Genomic DNA, 18,763 nt, shown 5'->3' with positions numbered 1-18,763 from the left:
GCAATTTGACACCATAACACAATTTAGGAAACACTGGAAATTCCAAAGGACTCAGTCAAGAATACTAACATGAACGGGAAGAGTAGGCAACTCTGTGAGATTCCTTGGCACCAAACAATGTATTTCATTTTATGATTCTTTGATTCTCTGCAGATTTCACTTTTCAAAGTCTCTGTGGTATTAAAGGGTATTTGGTGGTAGGAATGTTTTCTTTAAAGGGAACTGTTACTGGCTCACTTACAGTTTTCATAATCAATTAACATAGTGGCTAAGTATAAAATAATTATTATAGTGTGGCTGGTAGTACTGCCTAGTAGTTCCCCAACACTTCCCATGGTAAGAGTCTGATTTCATTTGCTTATAATTTTGCCAAATTTTAAGACTGAAATTTAGACAGCATTTTCCATGCCATTAATGCATTGTTTCTGAAATGCACACAAGAGTAATGCGATCGGTATTTAAAAACAGACTGAAGATGTGCCTAAACTGATTACTTGTTATGATTATTTATTATTTGTATTATCATACCACTGAGGAGCCCTCAGGACCAGTACCCCATTGTCCTCTGTGCTGCACGAACACAGATGGATGATCTGGGACCTTCGTAAATCAGAGTGACTGACTGTGTCACATAGTGATCAGCAGAGGCCCTTGAGTTGGAGCATCCCTGTTTAAAATGGGAGAGGATGGCTCACATGACACTGATCCATGAAGCGTCCTTAACTTTGGAATTTGCTCCTCCTTACCCCTTATATTTGTTGACCTCCATGATCTACGACTAGGCACATCTACTTTCCTGGACTGTTAGGGAGAGAGGAGAGGCATGGAAAGACTGCTTCCTTAAGAGAAGTGGAATTTTTTTTCATTTGTCTGCTTGATTAATGTGACTTGTTATGTAAAGCTGGGGTAATTTCAGGCTGCATTTCCTGTCTTTATTTTATATGGATATGGTGTGTTTTAGGTTAAAGAACCTAGAGGTTGATCTGGGTGCTTTTGTGGTATACATTTACATAAAGAGGTATGAACAGGCCAAATGGAAAAATAGTTTTGGTGAATTGTTAACAAAAAGTTCTTTATGCTATTTCATGATATCTAGTTTTAATGTAAGTGATCTTGGTGATGGTGAATTGGTAGTTAAAGCATGTATCTAAAACTGGGTCATGACCCTGTTTTAATGGTGTTGCCAGGACTGGCATAAACTTGCTAGGGCCCAGGGATGAAGCCAAAGCCTGAGCCTCACTGCCCAGGGCCAAAGCCGAAGTCTGAGGGTTTCAGCCCTGGGCAGCAGGGCTCAGGTTACACCTCCTGCCTGGAGCTGATGCCCTTGGCTTTGTCTTTGGCCCCTCCACTCAGGGCAGCAGGACTTGGGTGGGCTCAGGCTTCAGTTCCCCCTCCTGAATAATTGTTGTTGTTGTCAGAAGGGGGTTATGGTGAAATGAAGATTGAGAACCCCTAATTGGTAGCAGCAAGTCAGTAATAATTAAGGCATGCATTTACAATCCTGGTTACTATTTCTTCCCAGGTTCTTTTCTACTAGAATGTGCTTGCATTTTCTATAGAGAGAGCATAGAATCATTATTGTGATTTTCCTGCCTTTGATAGAAGATTCTAATTATATGCACCAAGAGTGAAAATATCTTTTGTGCTCTATACTTCATACCCTGTAAACTGTTAGCGGGTGTAAGCTAATTACATTCAGCTTTGGTAATTGATCTACCTGAAATATTTAGATGTTCTTGGATAGCTTTTGTACGTATGGAGAGGAAAGTTTAGTGTAGGTTATTTTAAGCACAGATCAATTATTTATATCTTCAGAAGGGTTGTAGAAACTTTAGCTGGCCCTTAAACCCTTCAACTAGATACAGTAGAATCAAATATATTATGAACCACGGCTACTGTTCTCTAAATAACACTCCATTTAACTAATCTTCATTTCCGCTATCTTACTTTCTTTTTAAATAGCGCCATGTTTTTCTATGCAAGGATTGGTTTCTGCAGTGGAACATAATTAATGTTCTTTCAAGACTCTCTAACTTTATAAAAGCTTAGTTGTGTTTTGCTGCTGTGATTGTTCTTTGTTCACCTTATTAGTCCCAGCAGAGAGTTGAATAGGAACAGACATCACCTTACTTTAAAGCAGTAGGCTGGGATTTTCTAATGTGCTCAGGCCCAGATTCACAAAGGGATTTAGATGCTGTAATGCTTAGCGCTACAATGCTTAACTTTAGGCACCTATAAAATCACAGGAACAACTCTGTGTCCCACAAAGCCTGAGTTAGGCACCTGGGCTCCCTGTACAATGAATGGGGAGAGATAGGCACCTTAGAATGCAATCCACAAAAGATAGCACTCTGGTGGGGAGCTGCCTAAGCTAGCCAATGGGAGATACTGATATCGGAGGTGTGTGCCAAACCCTGCCCCTCTCTGCTTAGTGATTCACAAGTGGCAACCACAAAACAGCTGGAGGAGGAGGTGATGCACACCTTACAAGTTTTAGCCCAGTGATTAGAGTATTCACCTGGAATGTGAGAGATCCAGGTTCAATTCCTCTCCCCCAGCCCCTGAGGGGGGAGTTTGGAACAGGGGTCTCCCACTTCTTGTGAGTGTGCTGCCACCAGTGAGCTATGGGAAATTCTGCTGTGGTGCTCTGTCAGTCTCTCTCGATGAAGCCATTCCACTGTGGATAAATAATAAAAGAGTGAATGGAGCAGGGGGACTGGGCCCTTAGAGTCTTTGGGTCAGAGAGACAGAGAAAATGACTCTGTAGTCCAGTGGTTAGAGTACCCACCTGGGAGGTGGGAGACCCTGGGGCCTCCAATTACTGCTTCATTATTTATCCACAGAAGAACACCTTCAACAGGAGAGAGTGAGGGAATCCTGTGTCAAAATATTTCGGTGGTGAGAGCAACCTCCTGAGAGGTGCGAGACCCATATTCTATACTTTCTCCCTCTCTGGGAACGAGGGGGGAATTGAACCTGGATCTTCCACATTCCCGGCAAATACTCAAATCCCTGGGATAAAGTTCTAAGGTCAGCAACACCACTGCCTCTTCCAGCCTGTTTTTGAATGGATCTGATCTGGTAGGCTGCCACTGAGGAGGCCTACCAGATTGGGCTCTGCGTGTGACTTAGGAGGATGAACAGCTGTCTTCTTCCAGTTTGTGGCTCACTATGGGGCACAGGCAGGAGTGAGGCACCCAGATGCCTAGAGGGAGGCAGCAGTGCACATGCCCAGAGGCAGGAGCATAGGCACTGAGGGAACTTTTACTGTGGAAAATTTACTCACTGCGTGAGTTTAGGCACCTGCAGAGTTCAACAGGAGTTTTATGGATTGCAGTGGAGCCCAAATTGGGTCTTAGATGCATAAATCTCAGAGATTTAAATCTGAGATTTAGGCACCTGAGTCTGGGTTTAGGTGCCTAAGTACCTTTGTGGGTCTGGGCCTCCCAGTGAAATCAGTGGGAGTTTTTTATAATAGATTTCGCTTGGGAGTGGATTTAAGCCAACGCTGAACTCTATTGAAAAATCCCACCTGTAATTCTTTTATTGAGATCCAAGCATAGTCTCTCCCGCCCTATCCCTATGTTAAGGGGGTCTCTTACCATCCTGAGGCAGAAACTTTAAACCTACATCAATCTGGGCGGGGTTTATTGGGCTTTTACATCCCCTTTATTTTTACTATATAACCCAATCCTTCCTTCTGAGCAACAGCCCCCATTTGATGTCATAGTTGCAATCATTCATGGGTGATGTATGGCTAGCCAAAACATCCAAGATTATATCAATCTGAGTCAGCTGCACAGAGTTGTGACAGAATGATGCAAACTGTGCTGCTTTTGCCTCTTCCCCATACAAGACGGAGCATTTCTGTGACAGTTGCAGCTCCTGCCAATAAAGGTAAAGTAGCCTTGATCACTTCTGAAATCAGGTCTCCTGCGTGCTCTACCTTTTCATTTGGAATGAGTTCTGTCACACTCCAGTACAAGCCACTTAATTAAAATATACTTTAAGTGCATTAATTACTGCATGCTGCTTTTAATTAGGACTGTGAACCATTCAGTTTATCTCAGAAATTATCAACATGTATTCAGTTACAATAATTTTCTATGGTAAGATTATGGTTGTTTAGAATACTTAATCCATTCTATAAACACATTTTACCTTAAACTGTTTTGAACTTCCATGTAAAACAAAAACCCTGAATACATTCAGGAAGTATTTTTAAATGCAGTATTGAAGATATGGGTTATTTTTTTCTGGTTTGGAATAGGAATTTCCAGGCATCCAAACATGGATTTTCTTCACCTGCTACCCTGACAACATCTATGCTGACAAGGCCCTCCACACTTCAAGACAGTGACTTAGAAAATGCTAGTACAGTCGGACTGGAGTACAGCCTTTCTATCCTGTCATACCTTATGGACCAGCATTACTCCTCCTTTGGTAACACAGCGGCTATATGCTAACCCTGTGATTGGAGAGATCAATAGCCATTACAAACAGTGTCTTTTTGAGCTGTGCATAACAGTAATGCAAGCAGTATTTTAAAAAAAAAATGTCTAAACTGAGTAACCATGTAATCATTTTGCTGCATCTTTTGTTCTTCCTCATCCTGTCCCCTCTCAGACTTCATCACCCTCATGCATAGTGTAAAACTTAGACTGTAGATGTTTTGAGATCAGTGTCCTGGTGTGGAATGCAGTCATTCAGGTGTGAGTTGAAACTGAAGCCCTGAGAGCTTGTGGTCATTAAAGATCCCTTGGCATTATTTGCAAGATTAGAGTATTCTCCCCAGTGTCCTAGCCAAATTATAGTTTGGCTAATTACATTCTACCTATCTAAATCCTCCCTGCACTTTCAATTAATTAACTTTCTTGTTCACTTCTTGATCTAAACTGTAGGGTTCTATTGCTGTGCCCTAGTACTGTTGATGTATTCAACCCCAGAGATGGTTGCATTTCAGGAGTGGGTAAAATAATTTCAGGAACTGAAATTTGGGATGGTGAGATGGAAGGTGCAATACAAATGTAACACAATATTACTTAGGAAACTTATATATTGTTTTAAATTAATTTGTTACATAGTAGTCAAATAAATGCATATAGTTAACTACCTCTTTCATTGTATGCAATGTAGTTGTAGCTGTGTCAGTCCCAGGATATTAGAGACAAGGTGGGTCAGGTAATATCTTTTATTGGACCAACTTCTGTTGGTGAGAGAGACAAGCTTTTGAGTCACACAGAGCTCTTCTTCAAGTCTGAGAAAGGAACTCCCAGCTTCACAGGAAAATGCAAATTGGAACAGATTATTTAGTGTAAGTAAAAAGAAAAGGAGGACTTTGTGGCACCTTAGAGACTAACAAATTTATTTGAGCATAAGGTTTCGTGAGCTACAGCTCACTTCATCGGATGCATTCAGTGGAAAATACAGTGGGGAGATTTATATACACAGAGAACATGAAACAATGGGTATTGCCATACACACTGTAAGGAGAGTGATCAGGTAAGGTGAGCTATTACCAGCAGGAGAGCGGAGGGGGGAAAACCTTTTGTAGTGATGATCAAGATGGGCCATTTCCAGCAGAGAATAAACATAGGGAAATAATTTTACTTTGTGTAATGATCCATCCACTCCCAGTCTTTATTCAAGCCTAAATTAATTGTATCCAGTTTGCAAATTAATTCCAATTCAGCAGTAGTTAGCACATATTATAAGGGACTATTCAAGCTAGAGTGACCTGTTAAGACCTCTGCAGTTATAGGACAAAAAGAAGGGGTTAGTGGCAAGGGTGAAAGTAATTTAAAGGACTTAAAGAAAAGGAGTACTTGTGGCACCTTAGAGACTAACAAATTTATTTGAGCATAAGCTTTCGTGAACTACAGCTCACTTCATCTGGTACACAGGGTGACTGGGGTCCTGGGGGGGGGGGTGGGGGTGGCTCTGGACTCCTGGAAGGGATGGAACCTCGAATGGAAGGGGCAGGGTTGGGGCCAGACTCCCCCAGCCAGACTTCAGCACTGCCTGGCCTGTGCCACCCGGGGTTCCAGCAGCGATTTAAAGGGCTCAGGGTGCTGGCAGCAGCCAAGAGCCCCAGGCCCCTTAAACCGCTGCCATAGCCCTGGGCTATCGGCCACCGTCACTGCTACCCTGGAGCTCAGGCAGTGATTTAAAGGGCCTGGGACTCCGGCCGCTGCTGGAAGTCCTGGGCCCTTTTAAATCGCTGGGTCCTGGGGCAGCTGCCCCTTTTGCCTCCCCTCCCCCCGTCAGCAGCCCCCGCCACAGCAGCGCTTTAACATTGGCTGTGTACTGGCCCTTACCAGTGGCATACTTTCTTACCAGTATGCCGTACCAGCCCATACTGGCTTACTTTCACCTTTGGTTAGTGGGTAACCAATTGTTGTAATAAGCCATAAATCCAGTGTGTCTATTCAGTTCACAATTTTTGATGTCTAGCAGAGTAATGAATTTAAGCTCCTGGACTAGTCTTTTGAAAGTGTTGTGCAGGTTTCCTTTTGAGGATGAGAACTGATGGGTCAGAGTGATCACTTTGTGAAAAGTGTTCCCCCACAGGTGATGTGGTGCTTTTGTCTTTTATCATTTTCCTGTGTGAGCTCATTTGAGAACATAGTGATTGTTTGGTTTCACCCACATGGTTGCTATTTCGGCATGTAGTGCACTGGATGAAGTACACCACATATTGTGAAAGGCATGTGTAGGACCCATGGATCTTGAAAGGTGTGTTGTGGTGGTTGTTGATCACTGTAACAGTGGAGATGTGTCTGCAGGTTTTACATCTATTGTTCTGGCAGGGTCTGGTGCTGCTTTGAGTTTTTGTGCCTTGGTCTGTGGGGAGATACCTTCTGATGAAGAGCTTGGAGAGGTTGGGGATTGTTTGAAGGCCAGATGTGGGGAATTCAGGAAAGATTTCTTTCAAGATGGGGTCCCCATCAAGAATAGGTTGTAGTTGTTTGATACCCCATATGGGTTCTAGTGTGGTAGGTGACAGCTAGGGGCTTTTATTTCTGTATTGAAGCAGGTTCTCTCAGAGTATTTGGATGGCCCATTCCATGATACAAGCCACTTCTCTGGTGGAGTATCCTTGTTTGGTCAGCATGGATTTGAGTGTGTTAAAGTGTATATCCCGGCCTTTCTCCTTGGAGTGAATTCTGTGGTATCTGAGTGCTTGGCTGTAGACAACAGATTTCTTGATGTGTTTGAGGTGGTTACTGGATATATGAAGATAAGTGTGGTGATCCAGGGGTTTTTTGTATATTGTTGTCCGTAGGGTTCCATTGTTGAAGCTGATTGTCATGTCCAGGAAGTTGATGCTAGTGTGGGAGTGTTCCAGAGAGAGTTTAATGGACGGTTGGTGTTTGTTGAAGTTGTGGTGGAAACCTATAAGGCAGTTTAAGTCCTCTATCCAGAGGATGAAAATACCATCAATGGTCTTGTAGGAAAATGACTAAGTGGTTGTCAACAATTCATATTTCCCTGCCTCCCCCACTCCAAAAAGCTGGTGCTGAAAACAGTAACTTTAATTAAATGCTAGTATAGCGATTCCCAAACTTTTTTTTGACACAACCCCATTTTAATTATTTCCTCCTATGGCCCCAGAAAGCACAGAGGATGCCATTTTGAAGAGCAGCGTGACCTTGTACATATGGTATGTGTGAGGTCATGCTAGTGAGGGGGCCTACCAGATTGGGACCCGCATGTGACTTAGCCATTTTGCTCTACAACGTGGTGGTGTCCTCTCAGCATGACCTTTACCTACATTGCATGTGAGATCACACTGTGTGGAGGTTGCCATTTTTAAGTGATATACTCCATGCATTGTGAGCTCATTATACACTGTACATGCAAGTGTAACCCATGCACTTTCTGGGTGTGGTGTTCTGTCCCAGCTAGTGGTACTGAGACCACTTAGAGAGAAGAATGAATCTGCTCTACAGCCTTAGCTAATAGCTAGTTGGCTTTCAGCTCATGCAGTAGAGGCTCATGCACTAAGCTTCAGAGGTCCCAGGTTCAAACCCGCCCGCCGATGACTAGGGTCTGTCAGCATTACACAAGGTCATGCTGTTCCAGGCAAACTGACATCCTCCACACATGAGGGATGTCCATGACCCCATCTGCTGAGGTCATGACCCCATTTGGAATTGCGCCCCACAGTTTGGGAACTGCTATACTAGTGTAAACAGGACAACACCATTGCCAGCACTGTTACAGAAAATGCAATTGAGGCCTAGGCCAATACCATTAATAAATGTAAAACTATACAGAGACTTAGTCCTGGAAGTCGATACTGTTAGTGTCATAAAATTCTTTCCCTTTACCCTGCAGTGTGGTCTGATCAGTGTCATCCTATCAGTGGGTTAGACCACCCCCTACTGAAAAGACTCCCATGGGAGGAGGCCTTGAAGACAGAAAAACTTTTAAAGAATAACTTTGCAGCTTTCTGTAAACTTTCTCCTTAAAGTCCATGTGGGGTCCCTAGAGTTTGCCTGGGTGAGACTTGCCAGCCCCATAGATCCTGGAGTCTGCAGAGAAGGGGTTGCCCATACTTCTGGGCACTGTAAAACTAACAGTTAACAGCAATTCACAGAGGCAAGGGATGTTTACTTGGAGCTCACTACTGCTGGCCCCACCTCACTACTCCTTTGGGTCCTCTTGCCCCTGGTGCCACAGCTCTAACAGGAACTGTACTGATTTTGGCAGATCAGCAGCAGCAGCTAAAGAGAACCCAGAGGGAGTTTAATATAGCTCCCAGCTATAACGACTTCCTCCAGGATTTCTACACAGAATGTAGGGGACAGTGTTTTGTAGCTCACTAGATTCTACGCAGGCCCTGCCTGCACCCCCAAGTATCTCATAGATCACCCACAGGCTGCGTCAACAACATCCCAGAGAGCAGAAGATGGTGATAGGCAGGCAGGGGGATATCAGCCCTCTACAAGTGCATTCGTTAGGACAATTTGGCCCAATTAATATCAATCTAATCTGTACCAGTGTCTGTACAAGGCAGTAAATGTTTTTGAATGAAGCCCAGGTTGGTGCCAGGAACTAGAGGTAGATGAGCCTTGCCTCAGTACTAAGGCAACCAACTGAAGAAACTCATTACAGACAGAATAATAAAGGTTTTTTAATCTGAGTACCACTGAAGTCAAAGGGTCAGATCTTGGGCTTTGCAATCCTCTGGTAGCACAAACCCAGTGGATACAGTCTGCTGAGGATTCCCCAGAACAGAACTGATGCCACCTATCCTGGTCCCCCAGCAAAGAGACCTGGCCTGCATGGACCTGTCACCAGGCATCCTTGACTGCTGCAATCCTTGACACAGTAGACAGCTCAGCAAAGAACAGCCTTTAGGCTGGAAGCAGGGTGGCTCAAAATTACATTTACTAACCTGCCTCAGTGTGCACTGATCACAGCTTGGCTGCACTGGAGGATCTGGCCCAATGGATGCAGGACTGGACCTAAGCCACCTGAGTAGATACAATATGATCTGGAGCCCAGCTGTTTGGGGAATTCTAGTTAACTAACAAACTCTGTTCCTTGCACTGTGCCAACAGCACTGTTAACATCGCTGTGCTTATGAGAGGAAATACCAAAGGGCAGTAGGTTGTATATCAGCTTGTTCTTCATAAGTCACTATAGTGGGGGAAAATCAATATTTTCTGCTTCTCATTTTCTGTATGGCAACTTCTTCCAAATGGGAATTGTTTTCATAGAATCATAGAATATCAGGGTTGGAAGGGACCCCAGAAGGTCATCTAGTCCAACCCCCTGCTCAAAGCAGGACCAAGTCCCAGTTAAATCATCCTAGCCAGGGCTTTGTCAAGCCTGACCTTAAAAACCTCTAAGGAAGGAGATTCTACCACCTCCCTAGGTAACGCATTCCAGTGTTTCACCACCCTCTTAGTGAAAAAGTTTTTCCTAATATCCAATCTAAACCTCCCCCATTGCAACTTGAGACCATTACTCCTCGTTCTGTCATCTGCTACCATTGAGAACAGTCTAGAGCCATCCTCTTTGAAACCCCCTTTCAGGTAGTTGAAAGCAGCTATCAAATCCCCCCTCATTCTTCTCTTCTGCAGACTAAACAATCCCAGCTCCCTCAGCCTCTCCTCATAAGTCATGTGCTCTAGACCCCTAATCATTTTTGTTGCCCTTCGCTGTACTCTTTCCAATTTATCCACATCCTTCTTGTAGTGTGGGGCCCAAAACTGGACACAGTACTCCAGATGAGGCCTCACCAGTGTCGAATAGAGGGGAACGATCACGTCCCTCGATCTGCTCGCTATGCCCCTACTTATACATCCCAAAATGCCATTGGCCTTCTTGGCAACAAGGGCACACTGCTGACTCATATCCAGCTTCTCGTCCACTGTCACCCCTAGGTCCTTTTCCGCAGAACTGCTGCCGAGCCATTCGGTCCCCTAGAATTTTGCCTCATTCCTAAGCAGTAATCAGTGCAGCCAAATTCTACAGTGATGGGACTTGTATAGATGCCCGCAATAAACAATTATGGCCCTGATTCAGGAAGATATTTAAGCACCAGACTTAGTCCCACTGAGGTCAAGAATACTACCCTTGTGCTTAAACTTAGGCACATGCATAAGTACTTTCCTTAATCAGCTCCAAAAACAGAATGGGTATTTTAAGACTCTCTCAGTGATGAATCAAAAATAAACAAGTCATAAGAAAATACTTGTCCCTTCAACATGTTATGTAATTTTCCTTTAGTCTTCAAATGTTGTTGTAACAATTACATACCAAACACAAATCTGATGGTTGCATTTGTACATGTGTGGCAATGTTATATCTAGAAATGGAAATTTGAGTGGGCCCCTACCTATAGTGGACAAGCAGTGAATAAAGGTCTGAAATCAGAGCAAATCATTTATATTAGACCTTGAGTTTCTTCAGTTTGTATATGTAAAATAAAGTTGGTATATGGAAACAATTGGGACTTATAGCAGATTTGTACCACATGGCCACAACCTTTCAGTGAAATGCTGCTTGCACATAATTTGTTGTATAAGAGAGAATATCCCACCCAAATAGTGCATCACAGTAACTTTGTCTTTGATTGGCCAAAGTCTGCTACATATTTTAAAAATAGCATATTTGTCCAATATCTGAGCTGCTGCCTTCAGGGTGCATGGTTAAAATAAATACATCTTTTAAAAGCATGTTAATAAATGTACTTAAGTTTGGCATTTCCACAGGCTCAGATTTGGGTGGCTCTGGGTGCTAATTGGGTGGGCCATAGCCCATCCATAGCTACACCCATAATATGGGGTGAGATCCTCACCCCTGCTCCAGCTCCTTTACACCAGATAAAATTGAAGTAGCAGCATAAAAGGGCCCTGAACACCAGTAATCCAGGTAGGGGCAGATTCTCCCAACATAGGCACTGCAGAGACAATTGTAAGGCTGTTCTCTGAGAACTCCCGTATAAGTCCAAGCTTAAGGGGTATGGGGGAAATGGGAGTGGTGGCGTATCAGCAGTGGGGCCACACTCTGCCAACTCTGACTGAAGCTATTGTGGAAGAATTTTTTTCCCAACATGATGTAATGTCACTAATTGTACTGTTTAACCCATTCACAATATCAAGCTAGCTACAGAGCAACAAAAGGGAAAGGCTTGAAACTTTAAACCTTCATACTTAAATACTTAATTAAATTTTATGTTTTTACCTTAAAGCTGCCAACACAGAATGCATTCTGCTGTAACCATGTCAATTTTGTGAAGCCAGTTTTTGAATGCATTTTCTTTGCATCATTGGTCATTAAAACAGCAAAAATACTTTTTTCTTTTTCACTGGGCCACTGTTCAACTGTCCCCTCCCCACCATCATTTATGTTTTGGGTTTTTGTTTTGAACTCTTAGCTAAACTAATTTTTCTAGTGCTCAGTGGGGAAATGCAGTGAAAAAACAGGCAACTTTTAAGAGTGTACATGTGCGTCAGTTATGGTAGTACTACCGGTTTACAGTGCGTATTATGTCATTACGCTGCCAAGGGAAGAAAAAACACAATGAGATGACACTGTTATGTTCTAACAATGAATGAACTTCTGTATGAATTATGTGCATTCGTTACATCAATTTATTTTCTTAAAATATTCTATTAAAATCTCCAAGATTGCTTTCAGTAGTCACCTGGAGATTGATGCCAATCCCGGTAAACTCCCAGCCATTCAGGGAGGGTTGGCAACCCTTGACCAAAGCATTGCAGAGATTCTGGGCAGTACTGGCACCTGCCCCTAGGCCAATCCAAAGAGTCAGCGCTAGCTCAGGTGTCCACAGCTGCCTGGGGCTATGGGGGCCAAGGGGCCACGGCCCTCCCACTTTTCTCCACAGGCCCAGCCCCCTGCCCCTCCTCTTCCCCCCCCCCCCCCCCCCAAGGCTCCACCCTCCAGCCAGGCCAGAAGCTGGAGCCTAGCCCTGGAAAGAGCAGCCCGGGCCGCTGTGAGGAGCCATGGACACTCCGTCTGCTCAGGATGGGGGGACCCAAGAGTAGCCCCTGGCCCCCCCCGCCCGCCCCCCCCCGTGTCCTCTGCCCAGGGCAGACGGAGGGTCTATGGCTCCCCACAGCTGCCCAGATGGCTCTTACCATGGCCAGGCTGCTGCTTTTTGGCCACTGAGGCCCTGCCCCCAGGCCGAGTTGCGTTGGGTAAGAGCTGCACGGGCCACTCTGAGGATCTGCAGACCCTCCACCTGACCTGGGGGGAGTGAACATGGACCAGGGGCTGTTCTTGGGCCTCGGGGGGGGGGGGGGGGAAGAAGAGGGGCAGAAGCGGGGCCACAGAGGGGGGCAGGGTCTCGTGGACCCCCCACTCTTAGGAAGAATCCATTGCTTCTGCCTGGGGCTGCTGTTCCCCATCCTCAAAACCTGTTCAGGATAGAGAGGGTGAAAAGATGACTTTGTCGCACCTTCCTTCTGGCCTGTGAATTCTGTGTTTCACTTCTAAGAGATGCAGAATCTCACCTGTGCTAAGTTTTTATTGTAGTTTCCTTTTGAGATATATGTTGAATTAAACTTTTAAAATCTAAAACCAAAACATATGCAAAACAGTATGAAGTATCTTTCCCTGCCCCTCCCCCCCCCAAACATGGATTCAGACTAGGTCATGAAATGTTTATTCGGCTTTAACTATCATGTTGTTTTCATGCTAATATTATGCATGTTGCTGCAGTGTAATCAGTTTTTATGTAAACAATGCATTGTCCCCAGGGTGAGTTTAGAAAAACATACACCCACAGTGTATCCACAGATAATTACAGTTTTAGAAACAGTGTTTAAAGCATTATACCCTGCTCACAGAACATCAGCAAGATGTACTAAATAAGAGGGCAGAGAAGTGACTTGGTGTAGATTACTAGTTTCATTTTGTCATTTTACAGGCCCTACATGTCCATTGGAACACTACGTGATCAAGTCATTTATCCAGACTCAGTGGAAGACATGCATGAAAAAGGATATCAAGACCAGGATCTGGAATGTATCCTGCACATTGTTCATCTGTATCACATAGTTCAAAGAGAAGGAGGTAAATCCTATATTTTAGTAAATAATTGAACATTTCGCAGGCATACATGTTAGTGTAATATTATGAAAATATTGGGCCCAATTCTCTTTCTCACGCCTGTTTTAAAACATTGCAGCTCCATTGACTCCACAAGATGCAAGTGAGAGGAGAATTAAATTCATTGTCAACTATCAGTTATATCTCCTATAAGGCTTTCATGAAAGTAGGCATGTTTTAAGTAGTATTTTCTACAAGCATCCCCAGACTGACCTAGTTAAAAGTAACTAAACTACAGTGAGTGCCCTTAGAACCATCATGTTTACCACTTGCAGTATAAGTTACTATGGTATTGCCAGTATTCCTCATTCTAAGAATAGGGGACACTGTAAATACCTCAGCGCAGTAAATGTCAAGATATTAATGTCTCCTGTTGTATCTAGGGAGCTGGAGCACTGGTGTCAATATGTTTTTTGTTCTGTTGTGTTTTCCTATAGATTATTTTCATAGTTCTGGTCCCACCAATCCCTTATCTGTAGTTTTGAATTGACTCCCTTTGTAGTGTGCTTTAGTAACTGATTTGTGACAGAACTACTAGTGTTTAAAAAAGCAGAAGGATACTCAGGAGGAGGCTGTAGGAGAGTAGGTTGTGCAGCTAGAGTTGGTGCTCCTTTAGGGGGAGGTACTTTAGGTGCAGTAATTCATACTCTCGGAGACCAACTGTATCACAGCGTAGTTCATCCCCAGTGGCTCAGGCAGTAGGAAACTGAAGGCTAGTTTTGAATTCTAATTCCTGCCTGGGAGTCCATTTCGTTGCTAAAAGACCAGGATATTGTTTTTTTTTTTTTTTCTGAAAAACATATTGTATTGGCGACTTTCTGTGGCACTGTGGAGTGTGGATAGTAATAGTTCCTGAGTATAACGTTAGTAATCACTTATGTCCATGTGTGTAATATTTTCTGTATTTATCCCATTTTTCACAATCCTGCACTCATATTTTTACCTAGGTTAACATTTCCGACGTGAAGAATTTAATGATTGTGTGACCTAAAAGCCATGATGGTTCTGTCCTTTGGGTTTTTGGGACATTGCCCTGATTGGATAAATATGAGAAAATAAAATCAAAGTAAATTTACTTTCATCTCCATTCACATTCAACATTCACGTCTGTTAATATAACACACAGCAGGAAACATTTTACCAGAAGACAAAACCTGTTAGCCAGAGGTAGATGCAGAAGAGTCAGAGGGCCTAATTAACTGAATCGAGAATTTAAAATGATAACTATATTAAGTCCCAATTTACCTTTTGTAATGGAAGGTGGGACCAAAAACAGAAGCAGTGAAAGCAGCTAAGCTGTGGCTGTTGTGGGCAGCAGCAGAATGGGCCCTGGGGATGAGGTGGGGAGGAAGTAATTTTAAAAATAAACCCAAAACACAATAAATAAAGTCGGAGCTGAATATGAAGGATGGATCTATGTTTTTCCCCTGCTTTTTTTTTATGCTATCTTTCCACTATGAACTCTTTTTCATAGTGGAAGGATACGTTAGGCACTTTTCCAAATAGCAGTTTTAGAAATATTTTCTAAAAGAAAGACATTTCATATCAAGCATCTGTGCTATAATAGCAATAAGCCATCGCATGGTGTATGTTCATAGGGTGCCAACGCTTTTCTGAGGTCTGTGGAAAAGAAACAAGGCCTTCAACCATAGACGACTCATGCCTCCCAATATGTGATGGGACACAATGTAAAGGGGAGGACATGTGACCGCCCCACGTCTCCTCTGCCCAGTGACCCCACACACACCCTGCCCAGCCCGGGGCCGCCATGCTCTCCCCACATTACCTGGCAGCTGGGCGGGGAGTGGGGAGTGGGACAGAGCTGGGCGGGGAGTGGGGAGTGGGACAGAGCTGCTTCTGCCTGAGAGAGCCTGGCTCTCCATCCAGATCCTTCTGACAGGGACAGGGACTGAGCGAGCTGGATCCCCCTCTTCCACGCAGCATGCTCGGCCCCTGTCCCCAGCAGCTGCCACTGCCTCCCAGCCAGGCTCTCTCAGATAGAAGTGGCTCCATCCTGCTTCCGCCCAGTTCTGGCTGCCAGGGAGAGCAGCCAAACATGCCAGGGGGAGCAGAAGAGGGGGAGGCGCAAGGAGATCAGGACAGAGCCTCTCTCCCTCCCTGCTCCTGGCAGGCCAATCTGGGGGGTTCTTCACCCCTGCATGCCCCCCCCCCCCATGCATCATCTCTGCATGCACCAGTATGAATTGCTTGTTGCTCTATCTGAACACATGCAGCTAATTAGAGAGACCAATTGGGTGAGGTAATATGTTTTTTTGGACAAAGTTCCATTGGTGAGAGAGAAGTTTTTGATCTACACAGAGCTCTTCAGGTCTGGGTAGGTTACTCAGAGCCTCACAGCTAAATACAAGGTGGAACAGATTATTTAGCATTGGTAGTTAGCCCATATTCTAAGGCAGCATTTCTCAAACTTGGGGCCCCGCTGATCAACTCCTCCCCCTCCCTCCCAGCACCTCCTGCATGCTAAAAGTCCGGCAGTGCACAGGGCGAAGGCATATCCCTCAGGCTCCAGAGGTGAAAGGGGGTCTCCACATGCTGCCCCCACCCTGAGTGCCAACTCCACATCTCCCATTGGCTGGGAACTGCGGCCCATGGGAGCTGCGAGAGCAGTGCCTGTGGGCAGGGGCAGTGCACGGAGACCTTCCTGTCCCCCATGCCTAGGGATGAGAGAGGGATGTGCCAGTTGCTTTTGGGAGCCAGAGCCCTCACCCCCTCCCTGCCCCAGCCCAGAGCCTGCACCCTGCATCCAGGGCTCGCACCCCTCACCCCCTCCTGCACCCCAATCTCCTGCCCCAGCCTGTGGGTGAGGGTGAGGGAGAGCAGGGGGCAGGGCCTTGGGGTAGGGCAAGGATTGAGCAGGGGTGCTTAAGGGTCCCTGAAAAAATGTAAATGACAATGGGAGTCCTCGGGTTGCTAAAGTTTGAGAACCACTGTTCTAAGGGACTATTCAAATGGAGTGGCCCATTAACACTTCTGCAGTCACAGGACAAAAAAAATGTGGGGAGGGCTAGTGGAGTTACAGATTGTTGTAATAAACCATAATAAAGCAGTAACGATGCTGCACCTAAAGAGCAGCCACTACCGATAGTGCTATATACTACCAAGTGGAAGACCCAGAATTAAGGTCTTGGTCTCTTGCTTCTGAGGCTGGAGGGCTTTCAGTCAGCCTTTCATCACTGCCCTCTATTCCTGCTCTCCTGCCTGACTTTCTATCCTCAGATTTGAATACATGCTTTATACAAATAATTCAAATGACAATATTATAATTAGTCTTATTGCAGGAGTACTCGGATGCCCCAGACAGGGTCAGGGCCTCACTACACAAGGTGCTTCACAAACACATGGTAAGAAAAGTCCCTGTCCCAAAGAGTTTGCAATCTAAGCAGACAAAGGGACCAGGAACGGGTTATAACATAGCAGCAAAAAAGTCAGAGCCATGATAAACTCACAGCTTGTTTGTTCCATTTCCCCGCTTCCTTCCTCTCCACAAGACAAACATACAAAGGGTGCAGGAGAAGGATGGCAATCAAAATATGTGTACTTTTATATGTATTACGTACATTTTGCATATGTGCATGTTAATAGACATTATATACCTTTTTTAAAAATACACATTACTTTACCCAACAGGCCCTCATGTAATCATTATTAGTTTAGCCAATTTCTAGCAAGACCTGTGGAATATCTGCAAGCTATTTAGACAATTTACATGTTTTTATTATCCTTAAGAAAAGGAGCAAGATGTATATCTATAACAAACAGCATTTCTCATTATTTGTTGTTGTTGACCCTCTTGTCTTTCACATCCCATTCCTTTTTTTTCCCAACCCTTGCTGTATTATGTCTCTGTTTGGGCTGTGCCCTGAGGAATTTACAGTTTGTCTATATTTTAATCGTCTGTGATTGCTGGATACACATAATAAGGTGCTGTAAGGATTTGTGCTCCACTCCCTAGAGGTAGGGTTGAGAGCTAAATACAGCCTAGAGTAAGCAAGCTTGATTCTGATCTGATTTATACCAGAATAATCCCATTGTCTTCAGTAGAGTTACTTCAGATTTACCTCAGTAAATATATATATAATCAAAATCTGGCCCAGCGGGTGCAACTGCTGTGGAAGTCTCTGGACCATATTCAATGGTGATGTAAACTCGCAGCCTGCACCCCCTCCTGCACACACACTTCCTCCCAGAGGCCAATTCCTATTCCCATTATAGCCAATAGCAGGAATTCCATTTGCTGCACCGGGACTAAGATTTGGCCTAAAATGAGTCAAAGTGGGTGTAAGAGAATGAAAAATAACTTGCCCAGATTTGGCATTTAATAGATGTACTATCCACATGTAACTTACTCTCTATGGGGCAGAAGCAGGATGTAACGGGAAACTCAACTAACCAGCGGGTACAAGAAAAACCATTTCTTTTCCTCCCCAATAAATTAATTTATGCTGATTGAATCTGAACATTCCTAAATCCAAATTCAGCTCTGGTGCCAGCAGACAACTCCCAGTGTGAGATGCATTCCCTTAGGCAAGGGGCTGAATTTGCTATCCACATCATTGTTCTCCACACCAACTTGTCAGGCTCTGGGTTTTACATGGTCAGGCATGGTAGCTGGACGTGGGGTTAGGATTGGGCCACTCTGAAACCATGGCCCATGGACAGACTGGGGGTCAGAACTAGGGTCAGAGTCCATGGACAAGCCAAATCAGGATCACACTCAGAAAACGAGTTGATGCCAGATTGGAGTCAGTCCAAGGGTCTGGGGGTCAGGAGGCTAATGCAAACCTGGAGCAGGATCAGGGCAAGGCATGAACCAGGCTAAAGTAGATTGGGATAAGGCTGGGGGGGGAAGGAACAGGAGCCAGATCAAGAGCAGGCTGGAAGCCTAGGAAATCTGTAGTACTTAGGGCCCTACCAAATTCATGGCCGTGAAAAACATGTCCTAGACCATGACATCTGATCTCCCCCATGAAATCTGGCTATTGTAGGGGAGACCAGATTTCACAGAGCTAGGCGGCCGGAGAGCAGCAGCTGCTGGGCAGTAGCCAAGCTGTGAAGGCAGCACAGCCACCAGTAGCAATGCAGAAGTGAGGACAGCATGGTATGGTATGTCACCCAGCTCTGAAGGCAGCAGCACAGAAGTAAGGGTGGCAAT

The 18,763-nt window shown here is 44.6% G+C and overlaps 1 protein-coding gene across 1 annotated transcript in view; it reads left to right on the top strand.

Annotated features, from left to right (window-relative positions):
* Nucleotides 1–18,763, top strand: part of ABCD2 (ATP binding cassette subfamily D member 2) — a 64,860-nt gene that overhangs the window by 31,950 nt on the left and 14,147 nt on the right. The window contains exon 7 of the mRNA XM_038392493.2: nt 13,409–13,554. Within this exon, the coding sequence (XP_038248421.1) occupies nt 13,409–13,554 (146 nt within the window). The remainder of the gene's footprint in view (nt 1–13,408; nt 13,555–18,763) is intronic.

This window comes from Dermochelys coriacea, chromosome 1, assembly GCF_009764565.3.
Source record: "Dermochelys coriacea isolate rDerCor1 chromosome 1, rDerCor1.pri.v4, whole genome shotgun sequence".
NCBI classification, from domain to species: domain Eukaryota; kingdom Metazoa; phylum Chordata; order Testudines; family Dermochelyidae; genus Dermochelys; species Dermochelys coriacea.
Note: the sequence above shows the minus strand (reverse complement) of the source record. Positions and strands in the feature narration are given on the sequence as shown.